The 21,148-nt window shown below is 44.8% G+C and overlaps 2 protein-coding genes across 6 annotated transcripts; one reads left to right on the plus strand and one right to left on the minus strand.

Moving 5' to 3' along the window:
- Positions 1-519: 519 nt before the first annotated feature.
- Positions 520-2,908, minus strand: LOC143897951 (brefeldin A-inhibited guanine nucleotide-exchange protein 2-like). 4 transcript variants are annotated; one of them, XM_077406956.1, is made up of 2 exons: positions 2,819-2,908; positions 520-2,429 (listed from the first exon to the last, which is right to left on the minus strand). In XM_077406956.1, exon 2 carries the CDS (start codon positions 1,649-1,651, stop codon positions 1,145-1,147), a length of 507 nt encoding a protein of 168 aa, XP_077263082.1. In that variant the 5' UTR covers positions 1,652-2,429; positions 2,819-2,908; the 3' UTR covers positions 520-1,144. The 4 variants fall into 4 exon arrangements, with proteins under 4 accessions (XP_077263082.1, XP_077263084.1, XP_077263083.1 ...); XM_077406958.1 differs by lacking the exon at positions 2,819-2,908 and adding an exon at positions 2,567-2,676; XM_077406957.1 differs by lacking the exon at positions 2,819-2,908 and having other exon boundaries at positions 520-1,742; positions 1,819-2,505.
- An 848-nt stretch (positions 2,909-3,756) lies between these two features.
- LOC143897953 (uncharacterized) lies at positions 3,757-19,932 on the plus strand. Of its 2 annotated transcripts, none has more exons than XR_013257049.1 (6): positions 3,757-4,361; positions 11,471-11,623; positions 16,285-16,467; positions 16,849-16,963; positions 18,090-18,319; positions 19,147-19,930. XR_013257049.1 is itself a non-coding variant. In XM_077406962.1 (6 exons), exons 3-6 carry the CDS (start codon positions 16,421-16,423, stop codon positions 19,192-19,194), a joined length of 366 nt encoding a protein of 121 aa, XP_077263088.1. In that variant the 5' UTR covers positions 3,757-4,361; positions 11,471-11,623; positions 16,285-16,420; the 3' UTR covers positions 19,195-19,932. The 2 variants fall into 2 exon arrangements, 1 of the variants encoding a protein (XP_077263088.1); XM_077406962.1 differs by having other exon boundaries at positions 16,849-16,959; positions 18,090-18,249; positions 19,147-19,932.
- The last annotated feature ends 1,216 nt before the right edge of the window (positions 19,933-21,148 follow it).

Raw genomic sequence — 21,148 nt, forward strand, 5'->3', positions numbered from 1 at the left:
ATATTTTTATTTTGTACTGTTACCTCTGTAATTCTTTGTGGCCATTAAAAAATACACATGTAAATAACTTTGTATTTAAATATCTTGTATTCCCTTGTTAAATTTAAATAAAATTTTTTAATCTTATAAAATTGTTATTATACATTCTTTTCTAATTGACACAATGTAAAGATTTTTCAAAGTAGTGCAACAATTATTTTTTGAGGCAATATACATGTTCTCTCTGTAATTGGCGCTCTAATTTAAAGAGATATTATTTCTTTTGCTTCCTCATAGAGGAAGCTTTGTTTTCGTGAAATCGTTTACGGATTTTTGTTTGCGTATAAAGTTGGATCTACCTAGTCATCCAAATTTAAATTAATTATATATGAAATAGGGGTAGAAGAAACCAAAGAAGAGATCGGTTTTGGAGTTTTTTATGCCAATATGTTCATATTGTTGTAAAAGGTCAAAATATCGCATTAAAAAAAATGTCCGTATGTATGTATGTATGTGTGTATGTACAGATTTGATGTCCGTGGTTGCTCTAACTTCCGCAAATATTGAGATATTGGGCTGTTTTTTTTTTAATCGATAGAGTATCATTCAAGGAAAGTTGGTATTGAATTAGGCGATGATCGGTAAAAAGGTTCATTTTTAAAAAAAATTTTGAATTTTTTAAGAAATGTTCGTGGTTGCTCTAACTTCCGTAAATATTGAGATATCGGGCTGTTTTTTTTTTTTAATCGATAGAGTATCATTTAAGGAAGGTTGGTAGTAAATTAGGCGATGATCGGCAAATTAGAAATGTCCGTGGTTGCAAATAGAAAACTTCGCTCACAAAGTTTATTTTTATAATAATAACAGATATTAGTATAACAGATATTAGTTGCAATAAAGTTTATCACAATAAAAACAAGTGTGCAAGTAGAAACTTGCACATTGCTTCCTCATAGTTTTGAAGTGTGTAAGTAGAAATTTGCACATTGTTTTCTCATAGTTTTTAGGTGTGCAAGCAGAAACCTGCACATTGCTTTCTTATAGTTTTTAAGTGTCCAAGTAGAAACCTCCACATTGCTTCCTTATAGTTTTTAAGTGTGCAAGTAGAAACCTTCGCTCACAAAGCTTCCTCTATGAGGAAGCCAAAACAATAAAATACTAATAATTATACATCGAATAAAATACAGGCTTTGTTATAGACGTAGATGTCGACGACGCTCTGGGCATCCGCACAGATCCTCGTAAGCGCATGTATGACCATCCACTTGTGCTCAAAAGAGCTGCTACAGGTCTCGAGGATGTTCATAAAGATCTCCTTAAAGAACACCTCAATCTGCATCTTGAGGTGCATCTTGAAACGGGCGAGCAGCGCCAGGAACAGCGCTAACGACAGCTCGAACACTTCCGGCACCAAAGACACGCCATTCTTCGACAGCACGACACACAAGTACTGTTTAATGGCGATAACAAACATCTCGTTAGAGCGCAATATTGGACCGGCATTCTGCAAGATTCCCAGAAGTAACTGAAGCGACAAGATCTTGGAACGGAGCTTGTGCGATATTGGATCGGGAGTGCCGTTCGGCAGCGGTTTCATAGAGAGCTTGCAGAGAGCGCGAAACACCAGGACTGCATCATTTTGCAGCACATGGGTGAATTTTGCAGTTACCATGTTGTCATTCTCAGCGGCTGCCTTGTCACCGTTGTTCTCCGGACTACCATTCTCCAAACTGACTTCCTCTTCCAATGGCACCACGGATTTGCTACATCATCAAGAATACTCTTGACAATTGTTTGAGAATCAATGTTATCATTACTAGGAGCATTCTCTGGACTAACCTTGGCTTCAGTTTCGCCGTTCGCTATGACAGAACCCTCCTGCTGATGTTCCCCATCAAGCCTCACGATCTCTTCCTCCGCCTGAGTCTCCATTCGCGCGAAGATCACGTTGATCATCTGCGTGAGAGTCGCACGGGCTGTTGTTTGATTCACCAGGTTGCGCGACGCCAAGTAAACGTTGTAAACAGTACGAATTGTTTAACAGTACCGTACTCTCGTGTACCTCCACACCTCCGCTGGCTTGTCATTACAGTCAGCAGAGCTTTAATAATCTGCAGCTGCACACCCTCATCGGTCTGTGGACCGGTGAAGCAACCGCAACCGCAGATTGTCTCGACAATGCGCATAATCAGCAGCTTGTTAGGCTCCGTTGAATCAGGCACATTGCCAGTGAGATGCGGCTATACCTATGCGATTAACTTCTGCAGGCAGTCCAGTGCTGTGTCACCACAATCCGTAGTGACTAGCTCTGACATGCTGATTCAAATGGCAAGAAGTACTTCTCAGCGGTAATGACATTTGAGTCGCTCAATTGGGCTGTGGCAGGGCGTTTGAGATAACCTCTTTACCCTGCACAGCTGGTACATCTTTGATCTCGTTACGGAGGTCCTCTGCAAGACAGAATATTAGTCACAAACTTAATTAGCAACTATCGCTTATAATTACAGGCTTATTAGCCTGTATATTTATTTATTTCACTATAAAATAATTTTTAAAACGTTTATATTAATTCTGATTGCAGACGGACCTTCGGGAACACTAGCGCCTTCTTCTTTTAACATAAATAACTAAAAATCTATATTTCGGCTAATTACCGAGTTTATAAATATTTAATTAAAATTATCTGGGTGACTCACAAACCTTTTTAATCACACTTCATAACTCTTCATACAAAATACAAACGATTCCGTATAAAAACTTTTATTAATTTATCTATTTCGGCTAAATGCATGGTGTAATAATAATTAATTAATTACAATTAAACGAATGACTCACAAACCTTTTCAATTGCACTTCAAAAGTCTTCATACGAAATACAAACGATTTCATATGGTAGATTCTTTCCCGGACATTCATTTCCGGTCAAATACATACGAATGGCCTGGCGCCACCAATCATTGCGTGTGAAAACCGGCCTTAAGACTAATAAAAAGTTATTATTTTTATTGTTCTAAAATAATTAACATTGATTTCATTTTATTATATAAATATATACCTATACCAAGTAGATTTCTATCGGGCCAGATAAATGATATAATAAATTATATACACATATATATATATAGGCAGATCCATTACTTTTCGACCAAAGGTTGCGGGGTTGGGTCACCGATTTTGATGCCGACTTTTTCCTCGAAAGTACACTAGAAAAGGAGATAATCCTGAAAATTTGAGCCCGATTCGATTAAATCCGGCCACTGGAGAATTTTTTGAATTTTTGAAAAAAGTCGATCTTTTAGTCATCTTCAAAAATTTATATCTTAGCTTCTATATAACTTAGAGACTTGTTTGAGGCCGCATTCTTTTCTGTAAACTCTCTACTTTTAAGGAAAAAATTGGTCATTGGTTTACACTCAAGTCCGGCTTCACGGCGAGCTGCTAACTAAACCACTGTTTTAGAGAAATTTTGCTTATTTTTGAAATGCTGTCATATCTACAGTTTTCGAAGTAGAGGGTTGATCAGCAGCTGATATTTTTTGTTTAGGTATACACTGAAGAAATCTACCTACTTTTTGCTTGATTGCTTTTATTTCGTTAAGTTATGGCCATCTAAAGCCAATCAATTTTCGAAAAATCGCCATTTTTAGATAGCCAGAACTTTTTTCTTTCAACTCGAAATCCTTTGAAATTTTCAGGGAATATACTTCATTATATCCTTAAACAACCCTGAAAATTTCAATTTTCGAATAGAAGTGGTTTCCGAGTTATGAAGTTTTTAAAATGCCAACTTTTCGATTTAATATGACATTTTTTGTGGTTTTATCATCAATTTTGTAAATTTAATGTAAATAATTGATATTTTTCGGAAAATATATTCGAAAATAAGGAGCAAAACGGATTGTTTGAAAAAATTAAGGGAAAAAATTAATATTTTTTATTTTGATTTATTTGTTTAAAATTGTTCAAAGATTATAGTACTAACGTTAATACTGTTATTTTTAATGTTATTTTTAATGTTATTTTGTTGTTATTTGGAAATTTGTATTCAACACATATTATTAAAAAAAATAAACAAATATTTACTTTTTAAAAATTTTAAACAAATAAATTAAAATAAAAAATATTAATTTTTTCTCTCAATTTTTTACGTTACGTTACGCTGCATTACTATACGAGAATCTTGTGAGGATACCCTTACAGTCATGATGAACGAATAATCTATAGAGACGGAGCACGCGCTCTGAATATGCCCCGATACGCGTGCAATTTCAAGTGAGAAGGCATTCCTGTCCCCGTGTCGTCGCCAGCGTGTATGTATGTATGTACATATGTACATATGTGTATGTGTCGTGTGATGTGACAGCTGGCATCGGTTGCGCGAGGTTAGTGGGATTATTTATATAAATATATATAACATTTATATTTTGAATAAAAAATTGATACATTGTTTTTCTCGATTCTGATCAGCTTTTTTTAAGGCATAGTAAATAAATAAATATATATAAATTATTGTTCGCGATCGAACCGTAATCCCCCGTGAATAATCGCGAGGAGAATTATCGCTTAAGCCCAGCATTGTTTCGGGAACAACCGCCGTTATTCCAAGACCTTCGAGAAGCCGAGAAACGAACGCGGGTTTTTCCTCGCGTGCTCGCTCTATCCCCTTTGTCTCATCGCGCGACGTAAACATTGGAGACGGAGCTCCTGACCTCGGCGAGAACAGCTGATCGGTTGCCGACTCCGAAATTCGAGACGTTCAAACCGAAAGACAAGTCGACGGGTCGGCTACCGATTGGCTCGGCTAATTGTTCGGCTCATTACCGGGGATACGTGATGCGTGGGGATAGGGAGCTCGTACCTCCGAGTGCGCCGGAGGCTCGGGCAGATACGTTTTCGGAGACGTAACGAGCATCTCTTCCGTTTCGAGAAGCGAATTGTCACTTGCTTGGAATCTCGACGACGGCTCGATCCGTGGCTCGCGGAATAGATCGTGCGACGAGAACCGTAGTTCGCGGAATTACACGCCGATTTTCCAGGAATCAGAACCGCGCTTCGTGGATTCCTAATCTCCGTGTAAATAAATGTATATACTCTGTGTAAATATATTCTGTAAATAGACATACGAGAGTTAACTGGAAATAAGTCCCATTCCCGCGCCTCTAACTCAATCTTCCTTCTGCTCACGCACATTTATTGGTCCTTCGAGCCGGATATCGCGACCGATATCCGCGCCGCGAGTGAGTGGTCAAGGGTGAGCTTCTCGTGCTACGAGTGACCGCCTGGAAGACGAAGATGAGCCACCCTGAGATGGAGGGACTTATCCGTTCGCAGAACGAACTGCACGGGCGCATCGCACGCGCCTATGAAAACTTGAAGAAAGCGGGAGGCGCAAGATTGACAATGGGACTGGTGAATGCTCGCCTCCAAGCCTTGGAATCGAACTGGAACAAGTTCGAGGAACAACACGGCAAACTGCTATTAATGCCTCCAGACGTCCTTGCCGCCACTGACTATAAGGAACAGGACCTCCCGGCTTTGGTGGAGGAGACCTTCTTAACGCAGAAGGGAATGTTCCTGGACGTCCTCCTGTCGCACAAGGCGAGGGAGGAGGCTGCAACTAAGAATGAGACTTCGGAGACGGCGACAACGACGAATCGCACCACGTTACCGCGGATTCAGCTGCCGGAATTCTCAGGCAAATACGAGGACTGGCCGTCATTCCGCGACCTCTTCCACTCTCTCATAGGCCGGGACGCTAACACGACGCCGGTGGAAAAGCTGCACTACCTCAAAACTTCCTTGAAAGGTGAGGCTGAGTTATTAGTCCGGAATATCGCGACGACGGCCGAAAATTATAACAGTGCGTGGGACGTATTGAATGCGTATTATGAGAACAAGCGACTTCTCACCCGCGCGTATCTGTCCAATTTCCTTGCGCTAACTAAAATGAAGAGTGAATCGGCGGTCGAGCTTCGAAAGATTTTCCACGGCGTCAAAACAACGGTCAGCTCGTTGGCGAGTATCGGTCGGCCTATAAACCGTAGCGAGGACTTATTCGTTTATCTGGCGGTCGAGCTACTGGATCCGCGTTCGCGACGCGAGTGGGAAACGTCAATCGGCGACACGACCGAGCCTCCGACGTATGCGACTCTCGAGCAATTCCTGGATCGGCAGCTGCATACGCTCGAGTCGATGCAGCCTGCTAAGGTCGACGGAGCCGCCGGTAAGGCCGCGAGCGGAGCCGCCAAATCCGCGCGGAGCCACCTCGCTCGGAAGCAGGAGGGAAATCCGGACGCCAAGCGAGGTCGTTGCCACTGCTGCCAAAAGGACCATATCCTCATGTTCTGCGAGGACTACAAGAGGAAAACAGCCCAGGAACGGAAGCAGCTCGTCGACAACAAGAACCTGTGCCTGAACTGCCTCGGTTCTCACAAGGTCAGTGAGTGCGCGTCGAAGAAGGGGTGTGCAGCGTGTGGCGCGCGACACCATACTTCCGTCCACGATGCGTGTCGCGAGGTCGAGGTCGCGAAGACGGTTCACGCGGCTCAAAGACTTGCCGTAAAGCCGAGCGCGGTGCTCCTCGCCACCGCTCGCGTTCGCGTAGCCGATCGGTTCGGAACCTTGCATCACGCTCGCGCGCTGGTCGACCAGGGATCGGAGTCGTCCCTTGTGACCGAGCGCCTCGCGCAAGGATTAAAGTTACCGCGTTCTCGCACGTCGGTTTCGATATTCGGCGTCGGCGGACAGAAAACGGCCGTCGCAAAAGGACGCGTATCGCTGACTCTCGCGCCGCGAACCGACGGCCCCGCGATGTCGGTCTCCGCGCTCGTACTCCCCCGGCTCACAATATACGCCGGCGGTATCGAGGCCGGCGCTGAAGCGTGGTCTCATCTTCGGGGTCTGGAGCTGGCGGACCCCGAGTTCAGCGCGTCCGACTCGGTGGACATTCTCCTCGGTGCCGACGTTTACGCGGAAATATTGCAAGAGGGACTTCGCAAGGGGGGTAGTCGCGAGCCCGTCGCGCAAAACACGACTCTTGGCTGGATTCTGTCTGGCGCTATCGGTGAAGGTGCTTCGAGTCACTTCGCGCAATCCTACCAGTGCCGTGTCGAGGACGAACTGTCGCAACTAGTGAGGCGATTTTGGGAGCAGGAGGAGGTTCCGTCGGCTGCCGGACCGCTCTCGAAAGCCGATCAGGAGTGTGAGGAACATTTCGCGCGCACACATTCGCGTAAGCCCGACGGGCGCTACGTGGTGCGACTCCCCGTCGTCGAGCCGATGCCGAATCTCTGTGGTACGCGCCGCGCGGCCGTTCGCGTGATGAAGGCCATGGAAGCAAAGTTCGCGCGGGATGCTTCCTTCCATGCGCTGTATACAGATTTCATGCGTCAATACGTCGAGCTCGGGCATATGACGCCGGTCGATCCTCCGGCCGATCCGGCGAAAATGGCCGTCTGCTATCTGCCTCACCATGGAGTGATGAAGGAAACCAGCACGACGACGAAATTGCGAGTCGTCTTCAACGGTTCTTCCGCGCTGCCGACGGGGGCGGCGCTAAATAAGTATCTGCAGACCGGGCCGAACTTGCTGCCGGCTTTGGCAGAGATCTTACTCCGTTGGCGGCGTCACCGGTACGTTTTCGCGGCGGACATAGAGAAAATGTACCAGATCGAAGTCCACCCGGAAGACAGGGATCTGCAGCGCATAGTCTGGCGTGAGAGCCCTAGCAATGTGTTGCTGGAATTTCTCCTAATCACCCTCACGTACGGGCTTGCTTGTTCCGCGTTCCTAGCGATTCGCACGCTCCATCAGCTGGCCAAGGACGAGGGAGTTGAGTTCCCGCTAGGAGCTATCGCCCTCCTACTGGAGACCTACATGGACGACGTATTGTCTGGCGCGGACACGATCTCGAGAGCCAAAGAGATCCGTCGTCAGCTGGACCGAATCTGCATGGCGGGCGGCTTCCCGCTCAAGAAGTGGTCGGCGAACGAGGCGTCGATACTCGATGAGGTCCCTCCTGAGGATCGCCTTCAACGCGAGCCCCGGTGGTGGCTCCCGGGAGAGAGCCACTTGACCCTCGGGCTGCGTTGGCATCCACGCGAAGATCAGTTCGCCTACTCGACGCAACTGACCCAACTGGAGGCTATTACGAAGCGGTCGGTCTTATCTTTAGCCGCTCGGCTATTCGATCCGCTGGGGTGGCTCGCCCCCACTACCGTATTAGCTAAAATTTTGTTTCAGTCCACCTGGTTGCTGGGATTGGATTGGGACACGCAGCTCCCTGACACCGACGTCCGACGATGGCTCGAATTCCAGGCCGGACTGCCTCTACTGGAAACGATCCGAGTGCCCCGATGGCTGGAGAGCGATCAAGAAGGTGTTAAGCGCGAACTGCACGGATTCGCCGACGCCTCGGAAAAGGCGTACGCAGCGGTGGTCTACCTGCGGACCGAAAGCTCGAGCGGCGAAGTAGTCGTGAGCCTCGTGGCGGCGAAAACCAAAGTCGCTCCGTTAAAGCAGGTCAGCCTTGCACGGCTGGAGCTAAACGCTGCCGCCTTACTCGTCCGACTCGCCAATCATGCTCGGCGGGTCCTCAAGATAGAAGAGGATCCGACCCATCTGTGGACTGATGCGACCGTAGTGCTAGGCTGGATTCGAGGTCACCCTGCTTCCTGGAAGACATACGTGGCAAACAGAGTGAGTGAGATTCAGCTCACTCTCCCTGACGCTTATTGGCATCACGTCCCCGGGCGTGAAAACCCCGCCGACTGCGCGTCCCGAGGCCTCTTACCAAGGGAACTCGTGGAGCACCCGCTCTGGTGGCAGGGCCCGGCGTGGCTCCGAACTAAAACCGGTCCGTGGTCCGCTCCCTTGGACGACGAAGTACCCGTCGACCTCCCGGAACGGCGCTCTCACATACATGCCGTGGCAGCCGCTACGGAGGAGCCCGAGCTGCTGACGAGGTACTCATCCCTGACGAGCTTGGCGCGGACGACAGCTTGGTGCCGCCGTTGGCTGCGGTGCCTGCGGGCGAGGCGGACTGCCCACGAGAAGCAGCCCGATTCCTCCGCTGGGCTCGTACTAACACGCGAGGAGCTCAGCGACGCCATCGTGGGTTGGATCGGCTGGGTTCAATCCATTCATTTCAAGGAGGAAGCGACGGCCCTCCGAAAGAACGCTCCGCTGCCGGCGCGCAGTTCCATCGCCTCGCTGAGCCCCTTCCTGGACGAGCGAGGCCTACTCCGCGTCGGCGGTAGACTCAAGAACGCCATGCTTGCCTACGACGCTAGGCACCCTGTGATCTTGCCGGGACCGTCACGATTAACGAGGCTTATCGTGGAGGCGTGCCATCGGCGGACATTGCACGGAGGAGTGCAGGCGACCCTCGGGGCCCTTCGCCAGGAGTACTGGGTCCCTCGCGGTCGCACATTGGTGAAAGGGTGTATTCGGCGTTGCGTGACGTGCGTGCGATGGCGGGCGGCCTCTCCACAGCCTCTCATGGGAAGCCTCCCTGGTCCTAGGGTAACTCCCGCTCGGCCATTCCTGAACACCGGAGTCGACTACGCCGGACCGGTGTGGCTGAGAACCTCCAAGGGACGGGGCCAGCGGGCCTCTAAAGCATTTATCGTTGTCTTTGTATGTCTGTGTTCTAGAGCGGTACACCTCGACGTGGCTACGGACTACACCGCCGACGCCTTCCTGGCTGCGCTGCGCCGCTTCGTTTCCCGCCGCGGTTTATGCCAGACGTTGTACAGCGACCGCGGCACAAATTTTGTCGGTGCCGACGCACAACTGCGCGATCTATTCTCCGCCGGCGGCCAGAGGGGCCGACGCATCGCCGAGCGCGTTGCTGAGGAGAGGATAGCGTGGCGCTTCAATCCCCCCGCTGCGCCCAACTTTGGCGGCATCTGGGAGGCAGCCGTCAAGTCGACCAAGCATCACTTGCGGCGAGTGATCGGCGAGGCGACTCTCACCTACGAGGAGATGGCCACGTTATTATCTCAGGTAGAGGCGTGCCTGAATTCACGTCCCCTGCAGGCCCTGACAGACGACCCTGAGGACCTCAGCCCGCTCACTCCCGGCCACTTCCTCATAGGCTCGGCCATCAGCGCCGTACCGGAGCCGTCGTTGACGGAGGAGAGAACGACTCGGTTGTCCCGCTGGCAACAAGTCCAGCAGATGCGGGACCATTTCTGGGCGCGATGGTCTAAGGAGTACCTCCAGACGCTTGCTCATCGCCCGAAATGGCTCAAGGCCGACCTGGAGGTGCGAGCAGGCCGCTTGTGCCTCGTAAGAAGCGAGACGACACCCCCGACCAAGTGGCCCCTCGCTCGGATTGAGGAGCTACTCCCGGGCGACGACGGACAGGTTCGCGTCGTCAAGATTCGAACGGCGGCATCGATACTCACACGGCCTGTGAGCAAACTCGTCCTCCTCCCGGACTGCGACGCACCGGGAAGCGAGGAGTAATCGCGAAAACCGTCATCTCCTTATCGCGTCGTGCGCGAATTAGAATCAATTAAATATCATCGTAGGTTGCACCATACGAGGCGGGCGGAATGTTCGCGATCGAACCGTAATCCCCCGTGAATAATCGCGAGGAGAATTATCGCTTAAGCCCAGCATTGTTTCGGGAACAACCGCCGTTATTCCAAGACCTTCGAGAAGCCGAGAAACGAACGCGGGTTTTTCCTCGCGTGCTCGCTCTATCTTCTTTGTATCATCGCGCGACGTAAACATTGGAGACGGAGCTCCTGACCTCGGCGAGAACAGCTGATCGGTTGCCGACTCCGAAATTCGAGACGTTCAAACCGAAAGACAAGTCGACGGGTCGGCTACCGATTGGCTCGGCTAATTGTTCGGCTCATTACCGGGGATACGTGATGCGTGGGGATAGGGAGCTCGTACCTCCGAGTGCGCCGGAGGCTCGGGCAGATACGTTTTCGGAGACGTAACGAGCATCTCTTCCGTTTCGAGAAGCGAATTGTCACTTGCTTGGAATCTCGACGACGGCTCGATCCGTGGCTCGCGGAATAGATCGTGCGACGAGAACCGTAGTTCGCGGAATTACACGCCGATTTTCCAGGAATCAGAACCGCGCTTCGTGGATTCCTAATCTCCGTGTAAATAAATGTATATACTCTGTGTAAATATATTCTGTAAATAGACATACGAGAGTTAACTGGAAATAAGTCCCATTCCCGCGCCTCTAACTCAATCTTCCTTCTGCTCACGCACAATTATATTTTACATATTAATGTCTTTTAACACGTCATCTGTAATGTTTCAATATTTATTGCTTGCTCCGCGTACAAATCTAATCTGGTATACGTTACAGTAACTACAGATTTTTGACACAGATTTATCTTTGTAATCGTATATTTTATATATATATATATATATATATATATATATATATCGTATATTATATATAAGCAGATGTAAGTAATAATTACTGTTTTTGCATTAGGTAAAATTTGTCTTATTTTAGATATACCGATAAATTTAAAATATTCGAGAAGATATGATGGGATTAGCTATTGGTGCTCATGGTGCAAATATATTCAACAAGCGTGAAAAGTTGATGACATTACAAATATTGTTAGAAGAAAATTCATGCATATGTAATATATAATATAGAAAGGTAATTATAAAAATTATTATCACTTGTATTATTTCAAAGAGTATTGTTTTATAAAAGTTTACTGACCATTTTTATCTAAAAAGTATACAGGGTGTTCGATATAAAAGTAACCACCCGAATAGGGGGGGGGGGTAGATTGGGTCAAACTGAAAAGAAAAGTCTCGTACCATTTTGCAAAATTCGCAATAGTTAACGAGTTATTAAATAAAACGTCTGAGCGAATGAGCGCACAAGGAGCGATAGAGGCGGGCCTCGGCGGCTGGCTGGGCTGGCACGGTGCCCGGCGCGCGGCGAGCGGTGAGGGTCGAGATACGAGCGGCGAGCGGGGCGCGGCGCGGCGCGGCGAACGTCGAGCGACAGATGTTATACACTGCGGCGAAAAAGTATTAGAGCCAGCCCATACTAAACTTACGATAATTCCTTCGCGTAAACGGGATTTTGTAGTAACTTACAATAATTTAGTCCGCGTAAACGAGTAAATTATCGTAAGTTACTACAGAAGTAACGCGCTCGCGTAAACGTAGTAACAGTAGGTAGCACACGTATTGCATAGGCACCCATGTGCGAATTTCAAAAAGGCTCAGTGATGGCTTATTGGTACTGGTGCCAGAATTACCAGTACTGGCTGACGATTCTGGGCCAGTACAAGCTAAGATCAGGATCATTACTGGGACAATGTCGGAATGATAACACGGGTCCCAGTCTTGGCGCCAACTTTGGCCCGACACAGAGTACTAGTACGGGGACAACACTGATTGCCAGTATTGGGCCAACTTTTGGCGCCAACTTTGGCCCGACACAGAGTACTAGTACGGGGACAACACTGATTGCCAGTATTGGGCCAACTTTTGGCGCCAACTTTGGCCCGACACAGAGTACTAGTACGGGGACAACACTGATTGCCATATCACTCGCGGCGTGTTGCTTTCGTGCCGCGGTTGTTACCTCCGGCGCCGCTCGAGCGAAAAGCTTTCTAAATCCCCTTGCGGCGTGTTGCTTTCGCGCGGTTGTTACCTCCGGTCCCGAGCGAAAATTTTCTAAGTCGACCCAATACGTCCCCAGTACTGAGCCGACTTTCGACCGTAGATCAATATCATTTCTGGCCTTATACACGGTCAGTACTGAGACGAGACTCGCTTCGGAACAAAATATGATTGGGAAACGATGCTCCCCGCATCGACTTCGTCGTACGTGCCCCTTTCGTGTACGTATTCCACAAACGTTTTACACATTCGTACGGACCAAGCGAAACGCGTTTGCACGTCTGTACGTATCGCTCGTGTCGCTCGGCTCACCGAGCGCACCGAACCTCTTATAGTACCCAACCGGCCGGCCGAGCGATCGGCGACGCACGGTCTTACGCACGGTCGCTTATGGGCCCCGGAGGCGAGACGCGAAGCAAGACGAATGACACCATAATTCGAGGTACTTGTAACCGAGAGACACGAACGCGGTCGTTACCTCCGGCGTGGGCTCTAGCGAAAAGTCCCCTCGCGGCGTGTTGCTTCCGCGCTGCGGTCGTTACCTCCGGCGCTGCTCGAGCAAAAAGCTTTCTAAGTCCCCTCGCGGCGTGTTGCTTTCGCGCGGTTGTTACCTCCGGCGCCGCTCGAGCAGAAAGTTAAATCCCCTCGCGGCGTATTGCTTTCGCGCGGTTGTTACCTCCGGTCCCGAGCGAAAATTTTCTAAGTCGACCCAATACATCCCCAGTACTGAGCCGACTTTCGGCCGTAGATCAATATCATTTCTGGCCTTATACACGGTCAGTACTGAGACGAGACTCGCCTCGGAACAAAATATGGTTGCATGGGAGTACTGGTCACCGAGACTGGCACAATACTGATCTAGCGGTTTATCCGTACTGGGGCAGTACCACCCATCAAGTCTTGGCAGCCAATATTGTGCCAGTTCTGGGCCATGCGGACAACTCTGGCAGAAGTCCGACATTCGCACAGGGCATTGCCGTAGCGTCTTACGCCTTAGATAATATTAATTAGTTTAGCTTGAATTATGTGTAATAAAAACATTTAATTTTAGTAAATTTAATTATTTTGCATGTCAAAGTTTACGAGGTTTACCACAAGCTTTACTTTAACTTTTGTTTATGTTAGAATAACTTTAATGGTGCGTGTCCACCTGCGAGTAAAACTCTCGAGAGTAGCTCTCGAGATTGATTCTCGCAAATGGACATATTCCTAAAGAGTACCTATAACGGAGAATGAATCGCAGCTCTCGGCGAGCGAACTTTTCAAGACCTACTCGCAAATCGACACGACGTTATTTTACTCTCGGAGATCAGCTCGCCAAGCTCGAACGCTGTTCGTATTTTGAGAGCTACATGATGACACAAAGGAACTTATTGAATAATGCGGAAATCATGAACCATTGTAGAATACTACTGTGACAGAAATAAAAGTTTTTTTAATTTTTATGTTTTGCGAATAAAGTGCGAAAAATTCATAATTTAAAGAATTAGATAAGAATATTTTTAATACATTCTCTTATTATTTAGTCAATAATTAGTTACACTTTAGTTTTACATACTTTGCACGTTTTAGTTACAGCGTTGAAATTAAATACATTTTTACATCGCAAATTAAGTACATAAAAAAAAATTATTTAATATTTACATGTAAAAATCTAACATCAAGATATTTCGCAAACAGAAAACTAAATAATAATATCGCACTATGTATTCCACTTCACAATTTGTAAGTCTGTAGAAACTTGTAATTGTTGGGAATCTTCAATCTTAAGCTCTCTAATTTAGAGCAGATCCGACACCTGCGATCAATCCATTGCTTGACCCAGAAGGTCTTTTTGTTGTTATTTAACACTCTTTTTCTTTTTAAAATAATGCTAGCCACTATAGTAGCCGCAAGTCTCTTCGTTTACGAGACATTATAATGTCACCACTCTCAGAGATCGACTAAAAAAGTACGTAAGTGGACACAGTTTTGAGAGAACTCTCCGAAAGAATACTCTCTGGATTCTCACGAGATGCTCGCAAGAGTACAATGTCAGAAAAATTACTCTCAAATGGACAGTGTCAGAATAACTCTCGAGAGCTACTTTGGAGAGTTTTACTCGCAGGTGGATACGCGCCTTAAAACTCTCGAGAATATCTCTCGATTTTTTTTAGTTGATGTCTGAGAGTGGTGACATCATAATGTCGCGTAAACGAAAAAACTTGCGGCTGCTATAGTGGCTAGCATTATTTTAAAAAAGAAAAGGATGTTAAATAACAACAAAAAGACCTTCTGGGTCAAGCAATGGATTGATCGCAGGTGTCGGATCTGCTCTAAATTAGAGAGCTTAAGATTGAAGATTCCCAACAATTAAAAGTTTCTACAGACTTACAAATTGTGAAGTGAAATACATAGTGCGATATTATTATTTAGTTTTCTGTTTGCGAAATATCTTGATGTTAGATTTTTACATGTAAATATTAAATAATTTTTTTTTATGTACTTAATTTGCGATGTAAAAATGTATTTAATTTCAACGCTGTAACTAAAACGTGCAAAGTATGTAAAACTAAAGTGTAACTAATTATTGACTAAGTAATAAGAGAATGTATTAAAAATATTCTTATCTAATTCTTTAAATTATGAATTTTTCGCACTTTATTCGCAAAACATAAAAATTAAAAAAACTTTTATTTCTGTCACAGTAGTATTCTACAATGGTTCATGATTTCCGCATTATTCAATAAGTTCCTTTGTGTCATCATGTAGCTCTCAAAATACGAACAGCGTTCGAGCTTGGCGAGCTGATCTCCGAGAGTAAAATAACGTCGTGTCGATTTGCGAGTAGGTCTTGAAAAGTTCGCTCGCCGAGAGCTGCGATTCATTCTCCGTTATAGGTACTCTTTAGGAATATGTCCATTTGCGAGAATCAATCTCGAGAGCTACTCTCGAGAGTTTTACTCGCAGGTGGACACGCACCATTAAAGTTATTCTAACATAAACAAAAGTTAAAGTAAAGCTTGTGGTAAACCTCGTAAACTTTGACATGCAAAATAATTAAATTTACTAAAATTAAATGTTTTTATTACACATAATTCAAGCTAAACTAATTAATATTATCTAAGGCGTAAGACGCTACGGCAATGCCTATGCAATACGTGTGCTACCTACTGTTACTACGTTTACGCGAGCGCGTTACTTCTGTAGTAACTTACAATAATTCACTCGTTTACGCGGAGTAAATTATTGTAAGTTACTACAAAATCCCGTTTACACGAAGGAAAATTCCGTTTACGCGAAGGAATTATCGTAAGTTTAGCATGGGCTGGCTCTAATACTTTTTCGCCGCAGTGTATAACATCTGTCGCTCGACGTTCGCCGCGCCGCGCCGCGCCCCGCTCGCCGCTCGTCTCTCGACCCTAACCGCTCGCCGCGCGCCGGGCACCGTGCCAGCCCAGCCAGCCGCCGAGGCCCGCCTCTATCGCTCCTTGTGCGCTCATTCGCTCAGACGTTTTATTTAATAACTCGTTAACTATTGCGAATTTTGCAAAATGGTACAAGACTTTTTTTCAGTTTGACCCAATCTACCCCCACTATTCGAGTGGTTACTTTTATATCGGACACCCTGCATACATATTCGTATTATATTGTACTGATATACAGAGCTTATCAGATTTCTTTCTCATTCAATCACAGACGCATGAAGCTGTTAAGAAAGACCGATCTATGCTTGAATACAGCGATAACCTAGAAATAGATAGATAGTGACAGTCGTGACCATCGCCGCGTGACAGATAGTGATAGTGAAATATATATTGACGGCAGGGAGCTGATGCCGAGAAGATCTTTAAGAAGGAAGGAGTATCCAAAATCGCACACGTACGTATATATGCTGTCTTGTAAAAGTTGTAAAAGTTAAGAGAACGAGAAAGTGATCTGGTATCTATATGCACGTTGTGACAGGCATTATGTTTATATTTGTACTTTAATTTCGTTAATTTGGATGTTTTGAATGTACAATCTCGCGTCTTTAAAATGTAATAATTCTCATAGTCAGACACTGTTGAGGCATAATTGTCTAGCACAAGAGGTCCTCTTGTGCTAGATAATACGAGTTGCTACAGAGTGCCTCTAATTGTAAGAATCTCTTCTCCTTTACCCCCTCTTTCTTCCCCCAATCCCGAATTTACACTATTGTGTGGTTCGTATCGTGTGTCATTACCTATTATAAATGTCCTTTTCTCTCGTTTTCTCACGCAGAAACATTTTATATTCAACTATGTGGTATACAATTTTGCCGCTATATATTGACCGCAGGGAGGTGATACCGAAGAGATCTTTTAGAAGGAAAATGTATCCAAAATTGCACATGTATGTACGTATACATATGCTTTCTTGTAAATTTTAAAAGTTTGTAACGATGCACCCCCGAACATGCATCGTTCCGGCGCAAACACCTCGCCGAAGCCACCCCGCCGACCACCCGCGGGGTGAAGACCGGGCACGGTGTGCCCATATTTTTAATAAGTAATATTAGGAAGTCCGCGAACGGACTTAACGCGGCAACCGCATTACCGCGCCGAGCGGTGCCGAAGGTGGTCGAACACCGCCGAACGCGATCGCAGCGTCGGGACGCCGTAGCCACCGCGACGCCGCCGCGACGCGTATATAAGCCCGGCGTCGCTGGCACAGAGCGCGATTCCCGATCACCCGTCTTTCTGACAACACCGATCTTGAATTCCTGCACCAAGCCAGTCCGAACGGAAGGTAGAGCGCCTCTGGCATTCTCTGTCTTCGCCGAGTGTGTCTCGGCCGGCGACCCGCTTCAACCGCGTTACCCACGCTTCGAGATCCATATCACCGCCGCGCCTCGCGCTCCGGGCCACGCCGACCGGGAAACCGGCACCACCCGGACCGATATCTACCACCACGCGATCCGGCCCACGCGACGAACGAAAAGCGCCGGCTCCGCCTCGCACATACCGCGGGTTTTCCCGCGCCACCCGCGGCCGAACCAACGACGCCTCACACGCACGCCCAACCGTCGAAAACCGCGCGGACACACGCGAGCGAACCCCGCGCCTGAGCGGTATACACGCGTGCCGACCCCTTGCAAATGTCGCGAGGGTATATTGTGAAATAATAAACGTTACTATTGTCAGTTAACCGAGACACGCCTTCATTTCGCTAACCTCGCCACCCGTCTGCTTCTCCGCACCTCCTTCGAACCTAGGCCCGCCGCGAGCTATAGATCCGCGCTTCGAAGTCAGGTTGTTTTAAGTTGAAAAGTACGAAAAAGTGTTCTGTAGCGCAATTTGTATTGTAGGCAAGTTATGTTAAAATATTTGTAAATTGAGTCCCTATTATCCATTATGATATAATTTTTATCAACAATATTAGAGGAGTAACGAAAATTAATTTTATTAAGTATTCAAAGCAATTGAGAGTTTTTAGCATTAAGTATTTTCATTTTCTCATAATATGCTTTAAAAATATTGCAGGGGACTTGTGAGTTATGCGAAGCAATTGATACTATTAAGGTTCATTGGTCATATGAAATTAGCACACGTCAAGCTTGACATCCTAAAGATCACAATGCATTCTGAAAACGATACCGTGCAGGTTCGTTGGCGTATACGTGGTGTCATCACAGGCTGGAAGGTATTTTCGGTGTTTTGGAAGTAAAATTTGGAAATACAACATGTCATAAAATAAGCGCTAACCAGGAAATGTAAGTGTAATCAGTGCTCTAAACATTCCTTTTAATAGTACTAGACACTACAGACGCGCGCGCTTCGCGCGCGCTATTTAGCTTTAACGTTATGTTATTACTATTACACTATTAACCCGCCTTGATACACACAACTGTCAAAATATACAATGACAGCTGCAAATGAAGTAAGCGCAGCAAGAGAATCAATCGGCATCGCGGAAAAGTGACAACAATACCTACGACATGCCCTTTTTAAAAGAGGAGGAGTCACTATAATTACCTATCTCCGATCCGCTGATATTTCGCGTGGCACTTCGATCCTTGCGTGACGCGACCGAAATTCAGAATTAAGCGATTTCATATTTATAATAATGATGAGAGATCACATTAATAATAATATTAACCTCGCGACACGACGCGAGCTGTCACATCACGACACACACGACGCACTACACGCACGAAACTCGCCACACTACTCCGCGATGACAGTCCCTCAGGGATGAAGCAAGCTCGCGGCGCGGCAATCAATTGAGATAGCCAATCGGCATCGCGGAAAAGAGGCTTCAATTTTACGATACAAACGAAATTCACTCAGGTAACACGCCTTTTTTAAAAGTTTATAGTATTATAGTAATATAAAATTGTTCTTATAACATTAATTATAATTTATTCAAGTTGTCTATTATTTGTGAAAAGAACTTGATTTTTAGTTTTGTTTTTTATTCTACTTCCAGAAAAGATAAAATAATTAGATTTCCTAAAATTAATTTTGTTTATGCTATTAGAGAGGAAACACTTATTATAAAATTGATTATAATACCAAGACAATTATATAACGATTTCAGATGGTACGACGGCTTTTTTATGTTAATGCTGAATGGAAAAGTCTATAAGCATATTGCGGATCAGGATACAGCCACGAAAAAGAAAGATATGCGCATGGTAGGGAAATTAGCGTTATTCACAGGCTTTGTAAGCATATTTAGTAACAACGAGGATTCTTTGAATTGAGCTCTGTCTTAAAATTGCATCAATTGAAGTGAATCCACTGCTGAGTGCTGAAATTATACGATTTTATCCGTCACAACGAATAGACCAAGAAAAATGCTTTTTTGAGTCGATGGTTTCGAGTTTCGAATGTTGCTGACGTATCTATTTCGTTGCAAATGCATCATTATGAAATGATGATCGGTAGTAAATGAGAGATATGTGAATTAAAAAGATGTGTACATTAACTAAACAGTATCTTTGTATGATTACAAACTATCTTCATCTAATTTTTTAGTGACAATGTCCGAATAATTTGCATTAGTATTTCTGTGTAAAAAAATATGACGATTATATTACAGTATATCTGACGATTTTAACATAATTATAGAGGTAGGGTGTCTACTAAATTGTTATCGTTCCATCCAAATGTAGCTTTTATACTATTCGGATAGTATCGATATTTTATGCTGCTTAGAAACAAGTAAAAAGTATTTTAAGACACTTGTATCGTTTCCAGAATATAAAAAATTGTGTTTAGATTACAGATATACGTTTTGGGTATTGGCGTATCTATTTTGTTGCAAATGTATCATTGTGAAATAATGATCGGTAGTAAATGAAAGATATGTGAATTAAAAATATGTATATTACTTATCATCTGATTTTTTAATTTTAGTAGTGACAATGTCCGAATAATTTTGCGTTAGTATTTTTGTGTAAAAAAATATGACGATTATACGATTATATTACAATATATCTGAAAAATGTTAGAAAATGAAAGAATTGTTTAATGGTATCCTGTATATCATAATATCTATTTGCTTTGCCTGTATGGGATGTTAATAACGCGTAAGATAATATAATCATTAAAGTAATATTTCTTAAATGTATATATTTCATACTTAATTTTATTTTATAAATACTATTACATTTATTCTTATAAATCGTTTCATTTATTACGCTATTATGAGGTAGGATATGTAAATTATTACCGTTCCATCCAAATGTAGCTTTTATAGTATTATTTATCGTATCGATACCTTAAACTGTTTATAAAAAAGTAAAAAGTATTTTAAGACGAAAGAAAGATATAGGGATAGAAAAAGAAGAAAGAAGGAGAAGAGAAGGAACAATATAGAGGAAGGTATAATATATTATAAAAATATTTATTATATTGCAAATATATTTAAATTTATATATTAGATAACTTTTTATATATACTATCGCTCATTAATTTCAGTATACAACAGATTCGTTGATTTCTCTGTAAAGGATGAACATCATGATACGTGTTTGCACAGAAATGAATGCACTTGCTGTTATAAACATTTCACTTGCATGCATGGCGTTTGTATATATATAATATATAAAATGCAATGCATGCAAGTGTTTATAACAGCAAATGTATTCATTTCTGTACAAAACATATGTATCATGTTCATCCTTTACAGAGAAATGAACAAATATAGGGGTATATTGAAATAAATGTGTGTGAGCGGTAGTGTATATAAAGAAGTTAACTAATATATAAATTTTAAATATATTAAAGAGATGGAGAGATGAGGAGGAGGAAGGGGCAGGGAGAAGGAAAAGAGGAAGGGAAAGTTGGAGAGAGGAAAAAGAGATAAAGCAATAGAAGCGAGAGGTAAGAGAGCTAGAAAGGTGGAGAGAGGTAGAAAAGAGAGGACAGAAGGAGGAACAATGTGAGTAGTGAAAGAGATAGTGAAGGTTTAGGAGGAGGGGAAAGCGAAAGAAAGCGGTAGAGAGAAGCTATGGCTAGAGATGGGGGAGGAGGGAGGAATATAATGGGAGGAGGGAGGGAATAAAAGGGAGGTAAAGAGAACGGGGAAAAAGGAA

This window comes from Temnothorax americanus, unplaced genomic scaffold (assembly GCF_048541705.1).
Source record: "Temnothorax americanus isolate GAGA-0224 unplaced genomic scaffold, ASM4854170v1 Scaffold211, whole genome shotgun sequence".
In the NCBI taxonomy this organism is placed as follows: Eukaryota; Metazoa; Arthropoda; class Insecta; order Hymenoptera; family Formicidae; genus Temnothorax; species Temnothorax americanus.

Excerpts from the sequence above, each read along its gene's own strand:
- LOC143897951 (XM_077406956.1), bottom strand. The coding sequence starts at position 1,651 with ATGGTAACTGCAAAATTCACCCATGTGCTGCAAAATGATGCAGTCCTG.
- LOC143897953 (XM_077406962.1), top strand. The coding sequence starts at position 16,421 with ATGCCGAGAAGATCTTTAAGAAGGAAGGAGTATCCAAAATCGCACAC. Across the intron at positions 16,468-16,848 it reads GAGTATCCAAAATCGCACAC|AAACATTTTATATTCAACTA; the intron begins GTACGTATATAT and ends TTTCTCACGCAG. Across the intron at positions 16,960-18,089 it reads ATGTATCCAAAATTGCACAT|GGGACTTGTGAGTTATGCGA; the intron begins GTATGTACGTAT and ends AAAATATTGCAG.